The sequence below is a fragment of the Mesoplodon bidens genome (genome assembly GCF_964165515.1).
Source record: "Mesoplodon bidens genome assembly, chromosome: 6".
NCBI lineage: Eukaryota > Metazoa > Chordata > Mammalia > Artiodactyla > Ziphiidae > Mesoplodon > Mesoplodon bidens.
This window is the reverse complement of record NC_138162.1, coordinates 103,863,979-103,889,205: the sequence shown is the minus strand read 5'-3', so window position 1 is coordinate 103,889,205 and position 25,227 is coordinate 103,863,979. Positions and strand designations below refer to the sequence as shown.

At 39.4% G+C, this 25,227-nt stretch overlaps 1 protein-coding gene across 2 annotated transcripts in view; it reads right to left on the bottom strand.

Moving 5' to 3' along the window:
- Positions 1 to 5,177: 5,177 nt before the first annotated feature.
- The window catches only part of PPP3CC (protein phosphatase 3 catalytic subunit gamma), an 89,542-nt gene continuing 69,492 nt past the window's right edge, over positions 5,178 to 25,227 (bottom strand). The window contains exons 11-14 of one of the 2 annotated variants that reach the window (XM_081236245.1): positions 15,261 to 15,342; positions 14,540 to 14,637; positions 7,112 to 7,141; positions 5,178 to 6,029 (exon numbers count right to left, since the gene is read on the bottom strand). In XM_081236245.1, coding sequence (XP_081092371.1) covers positions 5,812 to 6,029; positions 7,112 to 7,141; positions 14,540 to 14,637; positions 15,261 to 15,342 — 428 coding nt within the window. In that variant the 3' untranslated portion in view covers positions 5,178 to 5,811. The remainder of the gene's footprint in view (positions 6,030 to 7,111; positions 7,142 to 14,539; positions 14,638 to 15,260; positions 15,343 to 25,227) is intronic. The other variant, XM_081236246.1, reaches the window with a different exon arrangement.

The following is a 25,227-nucleotide window of genomic DNA, read 5'->3' as shown; positions in this document are numbered from 1 at the left end:
GGAGACAGCTATGTTAAGGGAGTGAAGGGAATTTGGGCAAGAACTTACAGGAAGGCAGTATACATGGCCCTCCTTTAGAGCTGCTCAGAGGGATGATCCACATCCACGTCCTCACTTCTTGATCTTAAACCACCTCGGCTTGTCATGAGGGTATAGAAGACGAGAGGATGCATAACCCCGTCTTGGACAAAGGTGTTATTTAGCAAGTCTTGCCAAGGTTGATGGGGCGTGAGGCCACGGCCTCCCGGGAGGGAACATAGTCTCCAGTATCATCTTTACCTTTGTGACTGCACAGATGAAGGCAGTCTACCCTGACCCCATTCACTTTGGCTGGCTAGACATAGGCAGGTCAGGTCACAAGTCTCAAAGTAATATAGGTTTCCTCTTTCACACTCTATCAGTGGCACAAAGCTCTACTGTGAATACAGTTCTCTGCTGGACTCAAGATAAGAGTAACAACCCCGTTTTTCGACTACACAACTTTCTTGCTCTGTGCACGTCTGCCCTTTCTTATGGCTTTCCTTTGAGTGTTTGATCACAGCAGTGCTGAAGAGGGACCGTGGCATTACAATGCTTCGGAGGTGCCCTCCAGGTAATCCAAACCCTCCTCCAGCTATTGCTGGGCTCCCTAGACTACCCTTTACTCTCCGCTATAGCAGATTTCAGAAAAGATACGGACCTGGGTGCCAGACAAGGTGGTATCCATGTTTATAACCACAAGTGATTTAGGAAATTGGAGCCTCATTCCCACAACTGGGGCTCTGGGTTCACGCTCCCTCAGAAGTCTTTTCTCCCAGGGTAGGGAAAGCTGAATAATGCTTTGAAAAACACTTGGGTTCCACTGTTACTATAACAACTATAATAAATATCGGAGATCCTAGAATGATATCTCAACAAGTCTTTCTGGGTACGAAAGTAATTTTCAATACAAAAACTGGAGGAAAAAACCTGAAAATTAATACAAAGAAAAACTATGAATCAGTCAATCTGGTACAAGCTCTTCCTAAACCATTTTAACTGACTGGTCACCCAGATTGGTCAGGATGAACGTAACTCTCAAGAGCTTGAGTTTTATACTTACAGATATGGGACAGTCAAAACTTCTGGAGATCAGCTACAATATTTACATAAAACAAGGGAGGGTAGAGGGAACAGATTTCAGCCTTACTTACTCCAAGAGGCTAGAGGGACTATTGAGTAATGTCCATGAGCAGTAAGTCTGGCTGTATCTCATGTAGGCATGGTTTGCAATATTTTTCTTACAGAGAGCAGCTGCCTCAAACTTTGTTTTTTGTTTTGTTTTGTTTTTTAATCTTTTGGCCGCACCCCAAGGCATGTGGGATCTTAGTTCCCCGACCAGGGATCGAACCCACGTCCCCTGTGTTGGAAGTGTGGAGTCTTAACCACTGGACCACCAGGGAAGTCCCAAACTCTGTGTTTTAAAATTACTCAGAAGAGGATCTAAGGGACAATGCCAAGGTCCCAAGTTATCCAATTTGAAGAAATCCCACCCTTGCTCCATAATGACATTAAGTAATAATAATGTGTTTACAAAACTATTAAGAGCTTTCCTTTTCCTATTTTGAATAGTGTCACGAAGTCAGTTATCCTGTTATCAGGATAAGAAAGCAAATCTTTGCTATTGAGAAAAACTTGATTCATGGAACTGCAAATGTTCTGTAGGAACAGAAAAGGCAATGTAAATATAGATGAAAGGGTATGAAAAATACTGATATTCCTGGAGAGTCTGATTCTTCTATCCCTAGGCAAGAAGCCACATCATACCCATCCATAAGCCATTTTCACTTTGCTGGTCAATATCTAGTCAAAAAAGGCCAGTGAATCAGCAATGTCTGTACCCATAACCTAAGTGTTACCTTGAGGTTTTAAAGAAAACAGGCTGCTTTTGTTTTAGCATTCCATCTCTCTCTCTCTCTCTCTCTCTCACACACACACACACACACACACGCACGCACACACACGCAGCTTATTCTTTTACTTTTTCTCTAAATATTCAGAACACAGAGATTAAAAAAAGATGTATGTTTTGAACTTGTATTAGATGAGTTCTAAAATTTTTATTAACAAGAACTGTCATCTGATCAATTTGTAACTTCATATGACGTGGATGTAAACAAAATTGGGAAAACTGGTCTTCGGGAAGTGTCATTTCTAAACTGGTATTTCAGAAAAGTTTACAAAGGAGCCCTCTGATGCGTCCCCCCCACCCTCATGAGAGAAGTTGAATAAGGTCTTTGTGGACTTTTAAGTGAAGGAGAACAAGAGAAAAGTATTTTTAGTATCTTTAGAACATTCGGGGGAAGATTTAGTAAAAACAGAAGAGGCTTTGAAAACAGCAACACCACAGAGCGCCGACAGCAGTCAAAATGTTTGTTTGAAATGATGGCCCCAGTCAGACTATCAGGCCCCAGGTAGTTTTATGGCAAACTCGGGGCAGGCCACCAGCCATCTTGGGAGCTACTGTTCAGATTAAAACATTAAAAAATATGTTAAAACCCTCCAATGAAGTCTAAAGGGAAGAACAAGTGTTGTTATATCAATATATTCCTAAGGTTCACGCCTTCTATTATTTATTTATTTATTTATTTATACCTTTGAAAAAAAATTTACCTATTTTAAATATTTATTTTTGGCTGCGTTGGGTCTTCGTTGCTGCGCACGGGCTTTCTCTAGTTGCAGAGAGCGGGGGCTACTCTTCATTGTGGTGCGCGGGCTTCTCTCATTGCGGTGGCTTCTCTTGTTGCAGAGCACGGGCTCTAGGTGTGCAGGCTTCAGTAGTTGTGGCACGTGGGCTCAGTAGTTGTGGCTCATGGGCTCTAGAGTGCAGGCTCGGTAGCTGTGGCGCACGGGCTTAGTTGCTCTGCGATACGTGGGATCTTCCCGGACCAGGGCTCAAACACGTGTCCCCTGCATTGGCAGGTGGATTTTTAACCACTGCGCCACCAGGAAAGCCCCGGTTTACGCCTTCTAAACTGTCTTGAATCACAGGTACAAATGCCGGTCTGGCTTTAAGAAGCTACTTGTAGGACTTCCCTGGTGGTGCAGTGGTTACGAACCTGCCTGCCAATACAGGGGACACACGTTTGAGCCCTGGTCTGGGAATATCCCACATGCTGCAGAGCAACTAAGCCCGTGAGCCACAACTACCGAGCCTGCGCTCTAGAGCCTATGAGCCACAACTACTGAAGCCCGCGTGCCTAGAGGCCATGCTCCACAACAAGAGAAGCCACCTCAATGAGAAGCCTGCGCACAGCAACAAAGAGTAGTCCCCACTCACCGCAACTAGAGAAAGCCCGCGTGCAGCAACCAAGACCCAACGCAGCCAAAAAAAAAAAAAAAAAAGCTACTTGTACCAGACAGACACACTCACCACACAACTTTCTAAAGTGCTGAAATACACACCCCAGCTTTCTACAGAACATAAGAAATGCCTTAACCTTTAGAATTCAACAGGATCTTCAAACTTAACTTCCTTCCAGAGCTGCTGCTATGCTCTTTTAAACCCCCTCCCATTTTCTTGAATCGTGACCACTTAACTCTCTACTCTGGCTGAACCTTCAACAGCTCAAGAGTTACCTGTAAAATACACCTTTTCGCACGGCTCTGTCAAGGAAAATTGCTTAATCGTACTACTTCATTTTGGGAAGAAAATGAAGACCTTCCTAAGTAATTGTCTTTTTTTTTTTTTCTAATACTACTTTTTGCTTATAAGGATTTGTAGTAACTATTTCACTACTTGCCTGCTGATTGAAGCCCTTAAAATTGAAGCCCACGGTTTCTACCTGTGGACTGTGTATGTATAACAATAGCCTCAATGGAAAAGAGAAAGGAATCAGGGACTCCCATCTATCAAACCTGTCCTGTGAACTGACTGTCACATTAGGTGAGACTTCCAAAACAGCGGCCCTCTCCCTATTGGGATTGGGGGAGGGAGGAGTATGAGGATATCCAGGTGATGAATTCCTCTTTGATTATAAAGAAATGATGATCAGTAAAGACAGCGACTGGAGACTCTTTCTCTCCTCTTTCAAAGATTTTACTCACAACCCAATAAGAGATCTTTTATCTCCTTCCCAACATCCTTCCTATCTTTTTTGTTAACAGAGCAGTCTAGCCACCAGATTCCAATCTCCAAAGTGCTTTGATCTCTGTCATAAACAAATTGGGAACTGTTAGCAGGGCATAGGAAAACAGAGATAGATGGGCTAAACCCTCATTCTTCTAATGAAATTATGTTTTGTTTTGAACCGTGCCACACGGCTTGTGGGATCCTAGTTCCCCGACCAGGGACTGAACCTGGGCCCTCAGCAGTGAAAGCCTAGAGTCCTAACCACTGGACTGCCAGGGAATTGCCTGAAATTATGTTTTTTGAGAAAAGGTTTCTGGTGTCCTTGAAGCTCCAAACATAAAGTACTACTGTCTGGGATACTTGCTTTAATGCTGGACTCCTACATCCCAAATGACATTAAGGAATTCCACAAATATGCACTTGGGTGTAGTGTGGCCCAGACATGCACTTTCACTACAAGGCTGACCAGTGAGTATTATGACATGGCACCTGTCATCAGGCTAAACCAAAAATGGGAGCCTAAGGATCCCTGAAATTTCCTTCACTAGTTGGTTGTGACTTGAAAAACTAAGGAAAGATTATTCAAACCTTGTATTTGATCACTTGTTTTTGTATTCCAAAATATGCTGACAGAGACTGACACACAGTTCAATATAATGAGTGTTGAAAAATGGAGGAACATTCCAGTAATTGATAGACAGGAAATCCTCACTCATCCAATGCCCTTTAGCAAGACTTCCAGTTCACAGGGGGACCATTTTAACCTAGTCAGTTTCCATTACCCCAGTTGGTTTCAAAAATGCTGACACAGAAAAACAGACGGACGACGGGGAGGATAGATGTGAGAGCTGATGCAGTAACACAGAAGGGCATAAACACTTGTTACCATCGAAGGTTCTACAGAGGGCATTTATAGAATATTTAGAAATGTCGCTTCCTTTGCAGATGGGGTAAATCACCTAGTGTTCAAAAACAAAAGCAAAAGGATCTGGCAACAGTTAAGAAACCTCCAAAGTTCTAAGGGAAGTTTAAACCAATCAATCACGCCCACGGTTAGATGAACAAATTTTAAGTAATTCTACGAAAATCCCTCATTATTTTTTATTTCGCCATACTAGAATACATTGAGTAATTGAGAGTTCAGAAGAAAGTAAGTTTTTATGGAAAACATTTCCCTTGACCCTTAAAATCACTGGGTTTGGGTTATTCACTTAGGAGTTCTACTATAATCAAGTTTTCCATAAGAAGAGAAGTTTTAGCCACTGAAATCTAAGAGATCTTCTTCAATGGTACCCTGTAGAAAGGAAAAAAAAAAAAAGAAAGAAAGAAAAGAAAAAACCCTTTTGTGTTTGAAAAATGATTAGTCTGAAATGAAAGATATTACCCTCCAAAAACAAGAGAAAAGGCTGGCTAGTTCAAGTCAGAAACCCAGGGTAGAGGTTTCCAAGGCCCTTTTATTAGGGGAAGGTCCCCTTTATAGCACAAGACTTCACTATGTATCAGACAATCAGATCAGTTCCTAAAAATTACGGGGAAAAAAAAAGGAAAAACAAAACACATTCACTTTTTATGTATATATTAAACATAAATTAAAAGAATTTATAAAATGGTCACCTTTCTTACAGAGTAAATGCAGAGTGTATTATGAATGCACCTCCAGGTTTAAGTTGTTTCAGTTGTTTTTGTTTTGTTTTCCAATAATAAATAAATAAAATTGATTGTTAAGTCTTGGATCCACCTGTGCCACAGCAGGGCTCTGAGTCATTACTGGCTCTTCTCCCCTTGTCACTCCTGTGCGCAGCGTTTGGTTGGGCCAATTTCACCGGCCCATCAAAGTACTGGCTATCTTTGCGGGGTGGCATCCGCTCATTAATTCGGTCCAGACCTCGGGCTTCTTCAAAACTCCGGATCCTGTGCTGAAGTGAAAACCCTCTGATGGCTACAGAAAAACAGGAAAGGGAGGAGCTCAATTAGACAGTAAAGCGACCAGCTTTAAGTTTCTTAGCATACAGCAACCTCCTTGAGAAAAATACAGAAGGGTGGCTGTGGAGCACATGTCTGGTGAAGGGATTGAGCAATATTTGATTTCAATTAGCCTGGTCTGAAGCTACTGCTTCCTTAAGGCCCAAAGGGCCACGGAAACTGAAAGTCATTTTCATAGCTTAATTAATCACAGCAGAAGTAGACCTGACAAAAAGCCCCAATACATTTGAAAGAGTCTCTTATGGGCCAGAAACGTGCTCAGTGAGAGAGAAAAAAAGGCAACACTAGAATAACAGAACAAGTTAAGCAGAGTAGCTGCTCTAACACAAACATCACGTAGACCACACAAAAAAGTTTAGAAGGAGAGCTTTTTATCTTGCACAACCAGGAGCTGAATGTAAGTTAAAAGCCATCTAAACAATAGTTCCTAGATATTTTCTTTCTGACTGAACTTTTGTATCATCAAGGAAAGGCATTCCCGTTGTGAACCATCTTATCTAACAGAACAATTAAATTTATAACACAAGTTTATCGATTCCAATGGTTTTCATCCTCAGAATTCATAGAAATTTGTTTTCATAGAAACAAAGATAATTTAGCTTGACTGACTTAGGGCAACCTCAGAAACAAATCCAACTAACTCCTATCTACTTTTGCCTCCACTTTTGATGTCCTTTGAAATCATTAGATAAAGAGGCTGACGGTTTGAATTTCTGATAATCAAGTGGATGCCTCTTGGATATGGAAGGGCTATGAGATTACACCATTTGAACCCCCATGACCAGTTGCTTAAGCTTCAGTCATTGCATTAAAACTGAGAGAGCCCAGAAAGGACTTCAGCTGTGGAGAAGGTCATTTAAATTAATACAAATACAGGACACAAAGGAAATACTTTGTGAGCATGCCTAGAGATATCTCTTCCTTTCCTCACTGTTACAGTTCTGGTGATGCAATAATAAAAGATTTCGAATGTTGACAAAGCTTTTAAAACTAGTAGACAGACACATGATCACATCTATCACAGGAATATGGCCATACCTTCCCGGGCCTCTACTGCTTCTACTGTGGCTGTAAGAGGCAGGAGCAGTGGCATGCAAAAATGAAGGCAGAAAAAGAGTGAGTAAACCAACAGCACTGCTGCCAGCACAGACATCCCAGCGTCCCACCTTTAAGCCTACTCCCATCCCTAATAAAAGTCGACTAGTTAGAGAAGCGACAGGATTACTGCGAAAAACTAAATTGGGGGGAAATATGAGGTGGGGAGAGTTTCTAAGATTGTTCACATTGTGAGCGGCACGAGAACCTTTTAGCTAATGTCATCCACAGCTAAGACAATGGGGTCAATCAAGCTGACTAGAAGAAACAAGAGTTACGACGTTTTCCTCATTTTAGATAGCCAGCTGCTAATCTACGTCTTAACATTCACATATCAAAATATGTCCAGTCAAATCATTTAATATTACAACTGTTCTTTAGTTTGTGATAGTTCAGATGATATTAGATCTGTAGCTGCTGTGTTCTATTAAAAAAAGTTATTTAGGGCTTCCCTGGTGGCGCAGTGGTTGAGAGTCCGCCTGCCGATGCAGGGGACACGGGTTCGTGCCCTGGTCCGGGAGGATCCCACATGCCGCGGAGCGGCTGAGCCCATGAGCCATGGCCGCTGAGCCTGCGCGTCCGGAGCCTGTGCTCCGCAACGGGAGAGGCCACAGCAGTGAGAGGTCTGCGTACTGGGGGCGGGGGGGGGAAAGTTATTTAAAACTATTTCTTAATGATTTCAAGCAACTTGTGTGGGGTCCAACTGTCCTTAATGAAAGAGAGTGGCCGTTGAATAACAGACTGGCATTTGGAAGGAGAGAAAAATGGGTTATAAGTGAGGGGTTATCTCTTTTCCGGGGGTGGAGTACTAAGCTGGGAAAGGCATACATCTATTCAATTCTGAATACAAATTTATGTACCATCTGGAAGGAGAGACACAGCAGAGGCTGACATTTCCAACCCACGTGGCTTCCATTCGCTGTGCAAGAGAGCAGGCCAATTACTAAGAAGGCCCTCTTCTTCACTTTTGGAAAAGGAAGCTATTTAAAAATTAGTATCAACAGGTAAACTTTCTTGCATCTTCATTTTAAGACAGTAAAAGCGCTAATATATGAAAAGGTTACCAGTTGTAGCAAGAAAGATCTTATTAGGAGAACCCTGTTAGTTCCTCCAATCCTAATTTTTTAAAAGAAGGCAGGGAAGGATAATGAACAGTAACAGTTTGCTGTTCCTGAGGCTTTTTATATCAATCAGAGAGGAGAAACTGGAAGAACTGAAAATTAACTTCCGAAGGCAATGGGGAAAATGGAAACTTGGAATCAACTTATCAACTGCTTACATTTGTCAACCATGTGTTGGCATGTGTTAAAGCAATGTCACACCCTCTCAAATCTCCTCACATAGAACAAACTTTCACAAGAAAACGATAGTGCCTTCAAACAGTACATCGCTAAAGCAACTGTTAAGAAGTGGGAGAACAAAGCTTTACTTGAAATTGTATACACAGTGTCGGTTTAATTAGAATTTAAAAGCTGTGTCTGTGGCAAAATGTGTACTAGTATCACATTGTTTTGGGTCCTCCTAGAATTGCTTTTTGCATTGGGTATTAAGATAGCCTGCACTGAAGGATATTCTTTACAAGAAACAGTCATATAAAACTGAGAAACTGTTTTTTCTTTTCCTTTACTAAAATATACTTTTCTTTACTGAATGAGATTTCCTTACTGAAATATAATTCACATAACCATAAAATTCACTTGTTCAAAGCGATAATTCAATGATTTTAAGAGTTGTGTAGCCATTACCACAATCTATGGTTAGAACATTTTCATCACCCCCTAAAACCCCATTTCCCTCCCTCATCCCTTCCCCTAACTTTACAGTCAACCCCTAAAGTACTTTCTGTCTCTACAGATTTGCCTGTTCTGGACATTTCGCATAAGTGGAATCATATAATATGTGGTTTTAGTGACTAGCTTCTTTCACTTAGCATAATGTTTTCAAGGTTTATTCATGTTGAGGATTGTATCAGTACATAATTCCTTTTTATGACTGAATAGTATTCCATTGTATGAATATACCACATTTTGTTTATCCATTCATCAGGTGATAGACATTTGTGTTGTTTCCACTTATTGGCTATTACAGAGCCTGTTACTATGAACATTTGTGTACAAGTTTTTGTGTGGCTATGTTTTCATTTCTCGGGGTATGTAACTAGGAGTGTAACTGCTGGGTCATATGATTAACGGTATGTTTAATCATCTAAGAAACTGCCAGATTGGTTTCCAATGTGCTGCTCCATTTTAAATCCCCACCAGCAGTGTATGAGGGTCCTACTTTCTCTCCATTCTCACGAACACTTGTTTCTGCCTTTTTGATTACAACTATCCAGTGGGCTTAAAGTGGTATCCCATTGTGGTTAATGTCTAATGATGTGGAACATCTTTTCACATGCTTATTGGCCATTTGTATGTCTTCTTTGGAAAAACATCTATTCAATTTTTTACCCATTTTAATTGGGGTATTTGTCTTTTTATTATTCAGTTACAAGAATTCTTTACAGTTTCTAGATACTAGTCTCTTATCAGATGTACGCTTTGTAAATATTTTCAACCATGCTGTGGGTTGTGTTTTCATTTTCTTTTTTTTTTTTGGCAGTACACGGGTCTCTCACTGTTGTGGCCTCTTCCGTTGAGGAGCACAGGCTCCGGACGCGCAGGCCCAGCAGCCATGGCTCACGGGCCCAGCCGTTCCGTGGCACGTGGGATATTCCCGGACCGGGGCACGAACCCGTGTCCCCTGCATCGGCAGGCGGACTCTCAACCACTGCGCCATCAGGGAAGCCCTTCACTTTCTTGATGGTTCCATTTTCAGCACAAAACTTTAAAACTTTTGATGGAGTCCAATTTATAACTGACCTGTTTTTTATCTTATGGTCTTCCCTCTTTACTTTGGCTACTAGGAAGCTTGGAGTCAAATTTGTGACTGACTATTGGCTTTCACTGGTTTGTTTTCCTTTGTGCTCCAATTTCCAAGCATATTTATTTCCCTTCACTGTGCTGGATGTATACTGTAACTTACTCAAATCCCCTGTGGAACAAGGTGGGGTATAAATGAATGTAGGCTATAAGGCCATATAGGATGGGATATTGTTGGTTGAAGGCTCTCCAAGTAAAGTTACATGAACAATAAAAGATCTTTTTCAGCTAATGCTCCAGTTTGCCAGTGAACCTGTGGAACTGAGACTCTGATGGGAAAATGACAAATAAACTCAGTTCTTGTCAATCAATAAGAGAGAATAAGAAGCTCTAAAAGGTTGGCTGCAACTTTAGTTTTGTTCTTACACATTCCTGAGATTTCTATCAATTTTGGAGTATCAATAAACAATCCTATATTGATTAAAACACTCATATTCAAATCAGTAATGAAGAGAAACTGCATATATTTGGGACTGAGAACAAAAGATTGACCAAGGATTATAAACAACAAATCTCCAAATAACACATCCATAAAATTCTCTTTGCTACTTATCCCAGATTTGCAGATTTACTCTTTCAAATCAAGGTCTAGAAAAATTTCATTCAGATTAAAACAACAACTCTGTGGATCAGCAAATTTCCAAAACTTTTCAAGAAAGAACGTATAGGATGTTCCTTTTTTTCTTTACCCATATTACTACCCATTAACTCTAAAATGCTTTGTCAGAGCTGCTCTCAGAATATTTCACATGACTAACAAGCAGAGCAATGACAGAAAAGTATTTTGCTTACAAGAAACTGCACATCTGAGACGAAAAATTCAATCTGAAAGTTTACTGATCCTTCCTATGAAACTACAGAAGTTAAGAAAATTAATTTTATACTTCCAAGGAGAAAATGTTCACTCTTCCTTATAAATAACAACTCTAATATTTCAGTATTCAATTTGAAAGAGGAGGAAATCAATCCTATAAAAAGAAGAGGGGGAAAGGGGGCTGTTCCTATTAATCAATAGCCCTGGAGTGTTCACAAAATGCAAAGAATTCTTATAAGAGGCAGGGTGAGAAGGAAAAGAAAAACTTAAGTAGAAGCAATTCAAAAAACAAGGGGGGCAAAAAAAGCAGTGAAACTCTGCTTTAAGTTGTTAATGCTTCAACTCCAGTTTTCTTGCCTAGAATTAGTCATCCAATGATTTGATCTCACGTTTCTTCCCCTTGCTTGACCAGATCTGTTTATTCTGACAAATATCAACCTTATCATTCCTGGGTTCCATAAAGCCCTCTCCTTAAAGTCAATGCCCACGTAATTTTCAGAACTGACACTCTGGTTGAAGAGGTGACTGAGGCACTGTTGTAGGATATGGTTTGCAGGCAAAGAGGCAAACTCCCTTTCTGATTGAGAAACTCTAACCCCCCAAAATTAAGGTATAAAACACACAAGTGAGGCATATGATGTGCATAAATCTGAAGTGTACTGCTTAATACATTTTTATATATGCATGCACTTGTGTAACTACCACCTAGATAGTGATATAGAACATTCCCACTACTCCAGAAGTCCCCTGTGCTCCTTCTGGGTCCATATGCTCCCACCAGAGGACGTGCCATTCTGACTTCTTTTACCATTGATGAGCTTGCCAGTTCCTTTTTTGTTGTTGTTGCTTGTGTTTCTGAGAACAGAAAGCACAAATACCTATCGAGTGTTTCACTTCAGTGCCTGGGACACGGTGAAGCTCTTTTTAAAAAAAAAAATTTTATTTATTTATTTTTGGCTGAGCTGGGTCTTCGTTGCTGTGCGCAGGCTTTCTCTAGTTGCAGTGAGTGGGGGCTACTCTTCATTGCAGCGTGCAAGCTTCTCATTGCGGTGGATTCTCTTGTTGCGGAGCATGGGCTCTAGGTGCGCGGGCTTCAGTAGTTGCAGCATGCGGGCTCAGCAGCTGTGGCTCGTGGGCTTAGCTGCTCCATGGCATGGGTGACCTTCCTAGACCAGGGCTCGAAACCATGTGCCCTGCATTGACAGGCGGATTTTTAACCACTGTGCCACCAGGGAAGTCCCAGTTCTTTTTTTTTTTTTTTTTGAAAACAGAAAAATAATTTATTCCAAAAGATAGCAGAAATAAATTCATCCTAAAAATATACTTTGGCATAATTCTGGTGGGATAGATCTTCCCTCTGAACATGTTCTCCTATTGACCGCCCCACTGGAGTCTTCCTGTCTTGTAACAGTTCTTAAACACTTTGATGATTCCCATGTAGTGAGCAGGCAGGAGCCACCTTCAAATCCACAGGTTCCAAAGAGAGAGTCATATATTTCTCAGAAGAACAGCATTTTCTATCTCAGAGGAGTGCATAGACATTTTATGGAGCCTGCACAGTTTAAGTAGGTACATAATTCATCAAAGTGTAAAAAAGGTGACGGGAAAAAAAATACTGCATTGTAGAATAAGATGTTCAAATATGCTGTGAATGTTTAAGGCAGCTGATGGCCAAAATAGGCAAATCAAGGAAGGTGGTCTAGGTATGGAGGTGATTTAACATCTCTTCATGACTAGAGATAACAGCAAACTGAACAGGTCCCCAACAAGGTGATGATAACTCCCAGTTGGGACCCTCAGGGATGAACCAGGGCTCCAAGAAGCTGACGAAGCCCCAGAACACGCTCATCATGACGAGAGGCACCGTGAGGCCCATATACGCCGCGGTTGCTTCCCCGCCACCTCACTTTGATCCCACCCAGAAATGTTAGTTTGCCTGTTCTTGAACATCATATAAATCAGACAGTCTGTGCTCTTTTTGGTGTAGCTTTTTTTTTTTTTTTTTTGCGGTACGCAGGCCTCTCACTGTTGTGGCCTCTCCCGTTGCGGAGCACAGGCTCTGGACGTGCAGGCTCAGCGGCCATGGCTCACGGGCCCAGCTGCTCCACGGCATGTGGGATCTTCCCGGACCGGGGCATGAACCCGTGTCCCCTGCATTGGCAGGCAGACTCTCAACCACTGCGCCACCAGGGAAGCCCTCGGTGCAGCTTTTTTAGTTTACCATGATGTCTGTGAGATTCAACTATGTTTTTGCATGTATTCATAATGTTATTTTTTATTGCTGAGTAAATTCCATTGTATAAATATAACACAATTTATCTATCTATTCTACTATTGATGGACATTTGGTTGTTTCCCATTTTGGACTATTATGAGTAAAGCTAAGGTGAGCATTCTTATGCACATCCTTTGGTGGACATATGCACTAATTTCTCTTCGATAGAAACCAGGCATGGGGGCTTCCCTGGTGGCGCAGTGGTTAAGAATCTGTCTGCCAATGCAGGGGACATGGGCTCGAGCCCTGGTCCGGGAAGATCCCACATGCCACGGAGCAACTGGGCCTGTGAGCCACAACTACTGAGCCCGCGTGCCTAGAGCCCATGCTCCCCAACAAGAGAAGCCACTGCAATGAGAAGCCCGTGCACCGCAAGGAAGAGTAGCCCCTGCTCGCCGCAACTAGAGAAAGCCCGCGCGCAGCAACGAAGACCCAACGCAGCCAAAAATAAAATAAAATAAACAAACAAACAAAAAAACAGGCATGGATTTGCTGGGTTGTAGGGTAGACATATGTTTTGCTTTATTGCCCAACAGTTTTCCAAAGTGGTTGAACCAATTTACAAACCTACCAGCAATGTATCTAGTTTTAGTTCTCCACAAACTCATCAACACTTGGTATTGTCACACATAGTGGTATCTCACTGGGGTTTTATATCCATTTCCCAGATGAGTAACTATTTTAAGCACCTTTTCATATGCTTTTTGGCCATTTTAATACCCTCTTTTGTGAAGTGTCTGTTAAAATCTTTTGACCATTAAAAAAATTGGGTTGTTTTGTGTTTTTCTTATTGAGTTGTACTTTTTTTTTTGCCACGGGGTGCGGCATGAGGGATCTTAGTCCCCCGACCAAGGATCGAACCCATGCTCCTTGTGACGGAAGCGTGGAGTCTTAACCACTGGACCACCAGGAAGTCCCTGAGTTGTAGTTCTTTATAGACTCTGAATGTAAGTCCTTTGTCAGACATATGTACTGCAAAAATCTTCTCCCAGTTTATGGTTTGTCTTTTTCCTTTCTTAATCATGAATTTCTGTGAATCCACATTCTTAATTTTCATGAAAGCCATTTATTCAATTTTTCTTTTAAGGTTAGTATTTTGTGTGTCATATTTAAGGACTCTTTATCTACCCCAATGCCTAGTTTCCATACTTTCTTCCGGGAGTTTTACTGTCTTAGATTTTACATTTAAGTTATAATTCATTTTGATTCAGTTTTTGTGTATGGAGATCCATTTTCCCCCAGAGATAGATATCCAATTGCTTTAGTACCATTTATTGAAAGAAGCCCTACGTTTCAATTTGACATTGACTGCTAGGTAACGGGAGCACACAGTCCATGAAAGGAGCATTTCTCATACTCACCTGTCTCAATAGTCTGCTTTCCTCCTGAGAGTACACCCAAAGGGAGGGTACCTGTAGGAGTCAGGCCCTTCAGAGTCAGCACACTCTCACTCTCTTCCCTGCAAAGGAAAATCAAAGCCCAGGGTTAATGCTAGGGTATCTACCGCTCAGTACCTACAAAGAGACTTGAAAGAAGTTAAGAAAAGATGCGCAGAGATGGAGGATAGGTTCTCCTTCTCCCTATCCCTTCCCTGACCCAAAGAAAGGGATGTTTTCTGTAAATATTCCAATTAACAACAATTAGCCAGGTCTTGCTTTTCAGTTAAAGCCATTTAATAATCAGGTGCTGTTCTAATGTTTTCCATATATTACCCCATATAATCCTCCAAAGAACCCTGTAAGGCAGATGTGCTATTATCAGTCTTTTACAGACCAGGAAAATGAGGCACAAGATCACACAGCTGAGGAGATGTAGAGCCAGGATCTGAACACAGGCAATCTGGCTCCAGAATCCACACTAAATCACTGCACTCACTGCACTGTATCTAAGCTCATACCAAATAAATGTTTGCCAGGCATTTCTAGGCACTTTAACATGTAGGTCTGATTCAAACTGTACTCAACCCAAAGACCAACAGTTCTAATACCAAACTCCAATTCTAAAAAAACTGTTCTGAAATCAACTTCTAAATTACTCTCAAAATGCTTTTATCCCACAGTGTAATGACAGAGTTATCCTTACCGAAGAATTGAAAAGACCCGTGCCATCTTCCCAATGGCTCTGATTTTATTCTTGATGATCTCCTTTCGAACTGTAGTGCCTCCTTAGAGAATACAAAGAATAAGTGAGTTAAAGGAATACGTTAACAGGTTAGTTTTTAAAAATGCAGGATGAAGCGTCTTTCTAAGTTAAATAAATTGCTTTTAAAAAAGAGATCAAGGCCTAAGTTTGTTTAAACAAACCAAAGTCCCAGGAAGTTGTAAGGAGCAAGAGAAAAAAAAAAAAAAAAAAAAAAAAAAACCCAGAAGAGAGAAAAAAAAAGATGATGTAAAAAATGGAGGGGCCACAAAAAAGACAGACTGAGTGGATCTATGAGGTAGGAACTTATTTGTGGTTCTGAAATGTAGAACACAGGGAAGAATGAAATACACACATATAAACAAAGACAGCTGCTACAGCAAAGATCTCTTTTGAGAATGCTGTGGGCCACCTCAGGATGCAGGGTTTAGCCTGCCAGATGGCAAGTGATGACCTGAGCAGTTGTCTTCTGCATGTAAACACAACACACAGCTAGCTCTCCTGAACTTAGTGAGAGCTGCTTTCATTTTACAGTCCTCACTTACTCACAAACTGGTGAGTTATTTCCTACCATAGACAACTGTGCAGTATAAATTATGATGATGGGTAAGGTATTTTATAAAGCAACATCAAAAAAGTTAACGTTAAGACTTTATGGCCTTTTCTCATCCAAGATTTAGGAAACAGCTCACACATGAGAAGCCAATGTCCAGGCATGCATCAGGTGACCGCATTCAAACATCAGAAACTAAGAAATGTGGCCTCTCCTTCCTCGCTCCCCAGCTCTAGATATCCTGCAGGATCATACAGCAGGGTTCAGAGAAAACATATACATTGAAACAGAAAGGGAGGATGGAGGGCCTGTCTGAAATTATTCAACTACAACTAAAAAAGTCTAATTAATAGATTGTGGTGGGACAGACAGCGAGTAGTAAGCTCATAGCACATTTTGGTCAGATACCTTTCTGATAGCTTGAAATGTAGTGATCTCCAGGGAGAAGAGACACCAAGAAACAAGGAGATGAAAATAGAAATATGGGAAGAGAAATTTAAGTTTGCATGGAAGAGAGAAAAGAAAAAATCAAAGCAAAATGCAATGAGAGAAGCAGGCTTTTATCTTTATCAGCTCAGAAGAAACATCCTTGGTATCATTATAGAATATTAAATTACAGATTTCTTGCCAGGAGTGTTTCTATTTCTTAAAAGTTTTACATCAGTTCACATCTATTATTTTCCAACATATTCTATATCCCCATAGATCATGAAAATAAAATTAGACAAAGAAAAAGATACTATTTGTGGAACAAATAATGCTGAAAACAATGAATAAAAACAAAGGACAGAATGAACAGCTTACAAATCTCTTAATAAGAGCATCATGTTTTTATATAATGGATTCAATATCTTCTCATATCTTTCTAGAGATATTATAGTTTTTCCTTTTTTTTTTTTTTTTAGTTTTTCCATTTTTAAGTTTTATATTTTCTTCGGAATCTCAAGTTCATTTGAGTTGCTTTTTGCTGTTTTTGCTGTTGTCTCTCTTAGAGACTTTCCCGAGGAGTCCTATAATCCTTGGTGCCTGCTCATCATTAAGAATGAGGGTCTAGGAAGCTTTCAGAGTTGCTGGTGGGCTGCTGACTTGGAGCTTTACATACACAGAATGACCAGGGTGGGTCTTTGTTAGGGAATTCTCTGTATCAGTACTGAGAATGCATATGGTCACTTAATTTACCTGTTTTTGGCAAAGTATCGATGCCCTCAGTTGTATCCTGGTCCAGAAATTCTTTGTTTTACGCTTTTTAGAGGTTAGCCTGCAGTCTCGGAGAAGAGGCAGCTAGGACTTTAGCTGCCTTTCAAACAGCTTTTACCTACTCATTTTAGCTCAGCCCCCATCTCCCTCCTCCCCTCAACTCAAGGTCCCCAATTCTAGCAACTGGTGTAGGCTACCAATTCCTTTGCTTTTTGAGGATTCTGTACTGGAACTCGGTATTCCCCATTACTAAACTGGTCTTTAGCTTTCCTGAATCAGCCAAGTCAGTAATACTAATTCATTTGTTTTCCAGCTTCCAAAATCCCTACAGAAATCTCCACATTTTTGTAGGCTTATAAATTTGTAAAAATCTCTTTTATTGTGAAGTATGATAAACATACAGAAAAGTACACAAAACAAATGTATAACTCAATGATTTATTAAAAGCAAATAGCCATATAACCAGTCAGGACAATAAACAGAACCCTGCCAGCACTCCCAGATTCCCCACCTTGGGCCCTTCCTAATAATTAGAGTCTCCCTCTTCCCAAAGAAAATCATTCTCTTGACTTCTATTGAAATCACTTTCTTGCTCTTCTTTGTAGTTTTATCATTTAAGCATGTATCCACAAGTACAAGTTTAATTTTTTTTAAATTTTATGTAATTGGAACAATCAAATAATGTATTTTTGTGTCTGGCTTCTTTTGCTCAACATTATGTTTGTAAGACGCATCCATGTTTTCCCTGTTCCTGTAGTTCACTGTCATTATTGTATACAATTCAACTATATGAATACGCCACAACTTATTTATCCTTTCTTCTGTCAGTGGTCATTTGGGCTGATTCCAATTTTTGGCTATGTTGAATTCAGCTGCTGTGAATATTCCAGTGCATTTGTCTTTGATGCACATATTTCTCTTAAGTACATTCCTATAATTAGAATGCTCAGTTATAGGGTATGTATATGGTCAACTCTGGATAACAGTTTAGCATTATCTACTAAAGTGGATGTACCAATTTACACTTCAGTATATGAGCATTCCTGTTGCTACACATTCTGGCCAACACTTGATGTTATTCATCTTCACTTTTAGCCAATTTGGTAGGTGTGTAGAATCATCCATTGTGGTTTTAATTTGCATTTTCATGATGACTAATGTGGTTGGATAACTTTTCATATTTTTACTGGCCATTTGGATATCCTCATTTGTGAAGTGCTCATTCAAGTCTCTTCTCACTGATCTGTAGTTCTTTATATATTCTGCATGAGCCATTTTTTGGTTGTGTAGCAAATATCCTCTCCCACTCTGTAGCCTGTCTTTTCACACTCTTTTTTTAAATTTTAATTTAATTTAATTTATTTTTTTCCACCCCGCCACATGCGGGATCTTAGTTTCCTGACCAGGGATTGAACCTGTGCCCCCTGCAGTGGAAGCATAGAGTCTTAACCACTGGACTGCCAGGGAAGTCCCTTCACACTCTTTAAATAGAGTCCTTTGATAAATACAAGTTCTAATTTTTTAATGTAGTCCAATAGTTTCCTGTATCGTTAGTGCTTTTTGTGTCCTGTTCAAGAAACTTTCTTCTATCTCAAGGTCATGAACACATTCTATATTATAAATACTAGAAGCTTTATTGTTTTGCCTATCATATTTGAATGTATTAATCAATCTGGAATTTATTTTTGTTTGGAATATGATAGGGGTCAGGTTTAATGTTTTTCTCAAATAGATATCCCCAAACCATACCAATACCATCATTTTCCTATTACTCTGCAGTGCCACCTCTAGTGTAAATCAAGTGTCCATATATATGTGGATCTATTTCTGGATTCTCTGTTCTGTTTCATTGCTTGTCTGTACTTGCACTAATAATTCTAGTTAATTTAGCTTTGTAATAAATCTTGATATCCTATAGAACAAGTTCTCTCACCTTATTTTTCTTCAAGACTTTAAGTATTTCCATGTGAATTTCAGAAACTATCCTTAGTATTTCCATATAAGTTTTAGGGTCAAATTGTCTGTTAATATTTGACTTTGTATTGAATCTGTAGATCAATTTGGGAATAACATATCTTTATAATATTAAGTCTTCCAATAATCTATGAACATGTTATTTCTTTCTACTTATTTAGATGTCCTTTAATTTTTCTAATAATGTTTTACAGTTTGTTGCTTAGAGGTATCACACATCATCTGTTAGATTTATTGTTAGGAATGACATTGTCAATGGCATCTTTTTAAAAATTTCATTCTGTTTGTTGCTGGTAAACAGAAATACGAACGACTTTTGCTTTTTTTTTTTTTTGCAGTATGCGGGCCTCTCACTGTTGTGGTCTCTCCCGTTGCGGAGCACAGGCTCTGGACGTGCAGGCTCAGCCGCCATGGCTCACGGGCCCAGCCGCTACGCGGCATGTGGGATCCTCCTGGACCGGGTCATGAACCCATGTCCCCTGCATCGGCAGGCGGACTCTCAACCACTGCGCCACCAGGGAAGCCCGATTTTTGCTTTTTGACTTTGTATCCAGCAGCTCTGCTGCATCTGCTTATTGATTCACATAAATAATCTATAGACTCTTTTAAATTTCCTCTATACACAATTTTATTGTCTATAAATGATGATCGTTGTTCCTTCCTTCCCAATCTTTATACCTTGCATTTCTTTTTCTTGCATTATTGTACTGGCTATAACTTCTAATAAGATATTGTAAAGAGGTATGGATAGCTGGCATGTTTGTCTATTCCCAGTCACTAAGGAAAGCTTTCAATATTTCACATATGACGTTCGCTATAGATTTTCACAGATATGTTTGTTTGTCAGATTAAAGAATTCCTTTCTAAGCCTAGTTTAAGAGATCTACTGTAAATGAAACATGAATCTTATCCAATGCTGTTTCTACATCTGATGAGGTAATGATTTTTCTCTATTTCTTAATGTAGTGAATTATACTGATTGACTGATTGAGTTTTTAAATAAAATTTTTTTATTTTAGAATAGTTTTAGATGTATAGAAACGTTAAGATAGCATAGAGAACTCCCTTGTACCCCTCACCCAGTTTCCAATATTATTAATATCTTACATTAGAATGTGCTGAATGAATTTTTTTTTTTTTTTTTTTGCGTTATGCGGGCCTCTCACTGTTGTGGCCTCTCCCGTTGCAGAGCACAGGCTCCGGACACGCAGGCTCAGTGGCCATGGCTCACGGGCCCAGCTGCTCCGCGGCATGTGGGATCTTCCCGGAGCGGGGCACGAACCCGTGTCCCCTGCATCGGCAGGCGGACTCTCAACCACTGCGCCACCAGGGAAGCCCTACTGAATGAATTTTGAATGTTAAATCTTCAAACATTTTATTTGAGTAAGTTATATTCTTCCAGAAATCTACCCATTTCATCTAAGTTTTAAATTATACTGGTATAAATTTATTCTTGTTATTTTTCTTAATATCTATAGGATTGGTCGTGATGTCTCCTTTTTCAGTTCTGTCATTGGTTATTTTTATCTTATCTTTTTTACTTCATAAGTCTTGCCAGGGATTTATCAATTTTATTAGTCTCTTGAAAAGAGTACATTCTGGTTTTATTGCTCCTCTATCCTATATTTTTTTTATTTATTTATTTTGGGGGGGCTGCACCGCACAGCTTGTGGGATCTTAGTTCCCTGACCAGGGATCGAACCTGGGCCCTCAGCTGTGAAAGCGTGGAGTCCTAACCACTGGACCACCAGGGAATTCCCTACATTATATTTTATCTTCTGTTTTCTTATTCTACTCTTAACTTTTTATTTCATTCCACCTCCTTTCTTTAGGTTTAATGTGCTATCCATTTTTTTCCTTTAACTTCCTGAGATAGATGTTGATTTTTCACCTTCTTCTTTTCCAATTTATGCATTTAAGGCTACAAATTTTCCTCTATGCATGGCTTTAGATGCATCCCTCAAGTTTTGTTGTTCTATTTTTTTCTTCCAATTTATATCATTTTGTATTTAAGCATTGATTTTACAAAATGTGGTATAAAGGTGAACTAAATTTACAACTTAATTTGTTCGTGTAAATTGCCTTCAAAATACATTGCAGCTAAGATGTATATAAAATTTTACAAACATTTGGAAGAAATCACACAGAAACAGTTGCTTTTTCAACAAACTTGGCTAATTTCACATCCCTTGTGGTCAGTCCCCCACGGACATGTGAGGTGAGGGGCATATGGACCTTGTTGTATACACTGAAGCATTCTGGGTGATGATTCATCTTCTCTGCTTGTAGGGTAACTTGAGACATAAAGCCAGATGCCTGACTACAATATTTGAAAGAGAACTCCTTGTAGATGGCATCTCACTTAATTCTGACCATCCTGCTGCTTTAAGGTCAAGTATAACTCGGTTCCTCTCCTCTGCTGTCAACCAGTGAACATCTGCTGAGGTTCTGGTTCCAGCCCCAAACCCAGGCCTGCCTGGTGAACTGCCTGCCCTCAAGTTTTAATATGTACTGCTTTTTATTTTCATTCAGTTCAAAATATTCTGAAATTTTCATTGTGATATATGACCCATGGGTAATTCATTTCACTTCATTTAATTTTATTTTATTTTAATTTTTGGCTGATCCATGTGGCACACAAGATCTTAGTTCCCCGACCAGGGATTGAACCCGCATCCTCAGCAGTGAAAACGTGAAGTCCTAACTACTGGGCCGCCAGGGAATTCCCCATCTTATTTTTGTTTTAGCATTTATTTCATGTAATATTAATCTATCTACAACAGCTTTTCTTTGGTTAGTATTTGGACTATACATTTATTCTCCTTTTACTTTCAAATTTTCTGTATCTTTATGTTTTAGATCTGTCTCTTATAAACCATGATAAAATGTTTTCTAAAAAATCTTACCTGACAATCTGTCTTTTATTCATTTACATTTAATGAAGTTGCTGATAAATTTATCAACATAATTTATTCTATTTGTCCTAGTGTTATAGGTACCTTCCCGCCTTTCTTGCCTTCTAGGTTATTTTTTTTTATCATGCCATTTTTTCTATAACTTAAAGGGTACATAGTTTTGTTTTTTGTGTGTGTGTGGTACGCGGGCCTCCCACTGTTGTGGCCTCTCCTATTGCGGAGCACAGGCTCCGGACGCACAGGCTCAGCGGCCATGGCTCACGGGCCCAGCCACTCCGCGGCATGTGGGATCTTACCGGACCAGGGCATGAACCCATGTCCCCTGCTTCGGCAGGCGGACTCTCAACCACTGCGCCACCAGGGAAGCCCAAAGGGTACATACTTTTTAAAAAGCCCTCCTTTCTTGAAAATTACTCTTATACCATACATCTCTTACTTATCAAAGTATAATGTTAACAGGTACTTTTCTCCTCTCCCCAGATACTACAGCATCCTCACACACTTTAACTCTATCCCACTGCCGACTATTATTGTCATATATTTTAATTGTCTTTTAAATCCAACAAAAATTATTATTGTTTAATAAGGTCTAAATTCACTTGATTTACCCACATATTTTCTACTATTTGTACTCTTTATTTCTTCCTGACTCTCCAAGCTTCCATCTGGTATTTTCCTTCTGTTTGAATAATATTCTTTAGAATTTCATTTAGTGTGGGTCTCCTGGTAATTCTCTTCATACCTTTTTTAAAGGGAGGAATAGCTGAAAAATGCTTATTTCTTCTCCATTTTTGAAGGGTATTTCTGCTAGGTATAGAATTCTAGATGTACCAATTATTATCTTTCAGTGCTTTGAATATGTCATTCCATGGTTTCCTGCTTCCATTGTTTCCATTGAGAATCTACTGTCAGTTTAATTGTTCTCTTTTGAAAGTAATCGATTTTTTTTTCCTGGCTGCTTTAAGATTTTTTTCTTTGTCTTTCACCTGAAGCACTTTTACTATGATGTGCTTAGATATTGTTTTCTTTGTATTCATTCTGCTTTGGTTTGGGGGACTTCTTCAATCTGTGGCTTAACTTGTCAGTTTTAGAAAAATTTCAATCCATTATCTCTTCAAATACTGGTTCTACCCCATTCTCTCTCTCTTCTCTAGGATTCCAAACACACAGGTGGTACCAATTCACTGTATACTCCATGTCACTTATACTTTTTGGGGTATTTTATTTTTTCTCTTTGTGATTTATTCTAGGTTGTTTCTTCTGACCTATATTCTAGTTCATTTATTCTTTGTTTAGCTTTATTGAATCTGCTGTTAATTCATCTGTTGTGTTTTTTATTTTTCATTCCTAGAATTTTCTTTTTGTGCTTTATTAACTCTGCTCATCCCTTTTTATAATTCACAGTCCTCTGCCAAAATTTTTAATCTAGTCTTTTATGTTCTTGAACAGTTAGCATTGTTTTATTTTTTAGAATAGTTATTTTAAAGCTTGGTCTGATAAAGCCAGTGTCTGGAGAACCTGAGGGTCTGTTTTTATTTTTTGCTCTTTCTGCTGGTTCTCATTCATTTCATTATGTCTCCTCACATGCCTAGTTATTTTTGGTTGTGAGCCATGTATTATATTTGAAAGACAGTTTGCAGTAGTTTAAAGTTCTACGTAATGCTACCTTAGTCTAAAGCGGTTTGCTTCTGCCAGATGTTTGGGACTACCTTATTTAAATTTCAGAGACTGCAATGACTTGAAGACAGGCTGTAGTCCCTTCCAGGGCATTCTATTTCCAGTTCACCCTTACTCTTACATAGATGCAACCTTTGGGGGTCCCAAACCAATGAGCAGAAGCTTACCAGCACTCAATTCATCTTTGAACCCCAACTTTTTTTAGCTTCTATCAAGAGGTCTGGTCAACCTCTCAGCCCCCTCTTTTGATATTCATGAATGCCTTTAGGAGGAAATTGGTCCCATACCTAACCAAATGTCTTACCTCTCTGGATTTATGCCTTTTTCCAGATCTCTACTTGGTAATTCTTTATTACATTCTTAGCTTTCTGAGTGCCTTTGAAGCAACTTTTTAAAATATTTTGTCTACCTTTTCTAGTTGTCTTAAGAGCCAGGATTGATTTAAACTATCTGTCTGGCATTACTAAAGTGAAAATCCTTAGTTTATATCACTTAGATAAAACCAAAATTGTACTGTAGTTTTAGTGTGGTTTCAGGAAGGAATGGAATTAGAAGTGTGTTCAATTCACCAGCTTAACCTAAAGGTTATTCTTCATTTCCTTTCAGACAAAAAGTTTTAAAATCCTGTATCAGCTTACACCCACATACCTTGTAAAAAATGGGAGTAAGAGGATTCTATCCATTTACTTTTGTACTTAACATCTAATACACTTTCCATATCAGCACCAACAGCTCTACGCCATTCTTTTATTTTTTTAATAGTTGTACTTCATGCCACAAATATTTACCTACTATGCTCACTGCACTATACTTGGCTTTAAGGTGATAATGGTAAGCAAGAACGAATTTTGTCCCAGCACTCAGGGAATTTACTGTTGAATGACTTAACAGTATTAAGTCACTTAGTAAATACATTAACATATTAATCCTGTAACAGTATAAATAAATGTAAAATCGCAACTCTATCAAATGCTAAGAAGTTAGCACCATTGATATGAGAGCATGACAGGGGTGTTGGTTCTAGTCAGGGAGATCAGAAATATCTTCCATGACGAAGTAACGATAAGCTGAATAGGAACTAACTAGAAGAGAAGGGGAGAAGAAAGGAGGCTTACAGAAGGGAAATAATATTCCATGTGGAGAATCTATCATATGGATATAGCGTGACTGATTTACCCAGCTCTCCACTGAGGGATATTTAGACTGTTTGACTCTTTTGCTACTACAGATGATACCTCAATAAATATATCCAAATAAATATATTTGGGCATAATTTAGTAAGCATGTCCTTATGATAATCAAGGATACATACACACAATAGAGTTAATACATACAATAGAGTTCACAATAATTTCCATTTCCACTTAGATTTAAATATAAAATTTACTAGATGTATTTCTTACATATTTCATCCTTTCCTAACTTAAGTTCTTTGTTTTAATTTTCACTTGGCTGCACTATTTTCTCAAGACCTGGTTCCCTGCAGTGATCTACTATCCCATTCATAAAGGTAAACACAAGCTATGCTCCATCTGCTCTGCAACTTCAATGTGGAATCTGAAGCATAAGTATGTATAGGACTCTCATCTATATT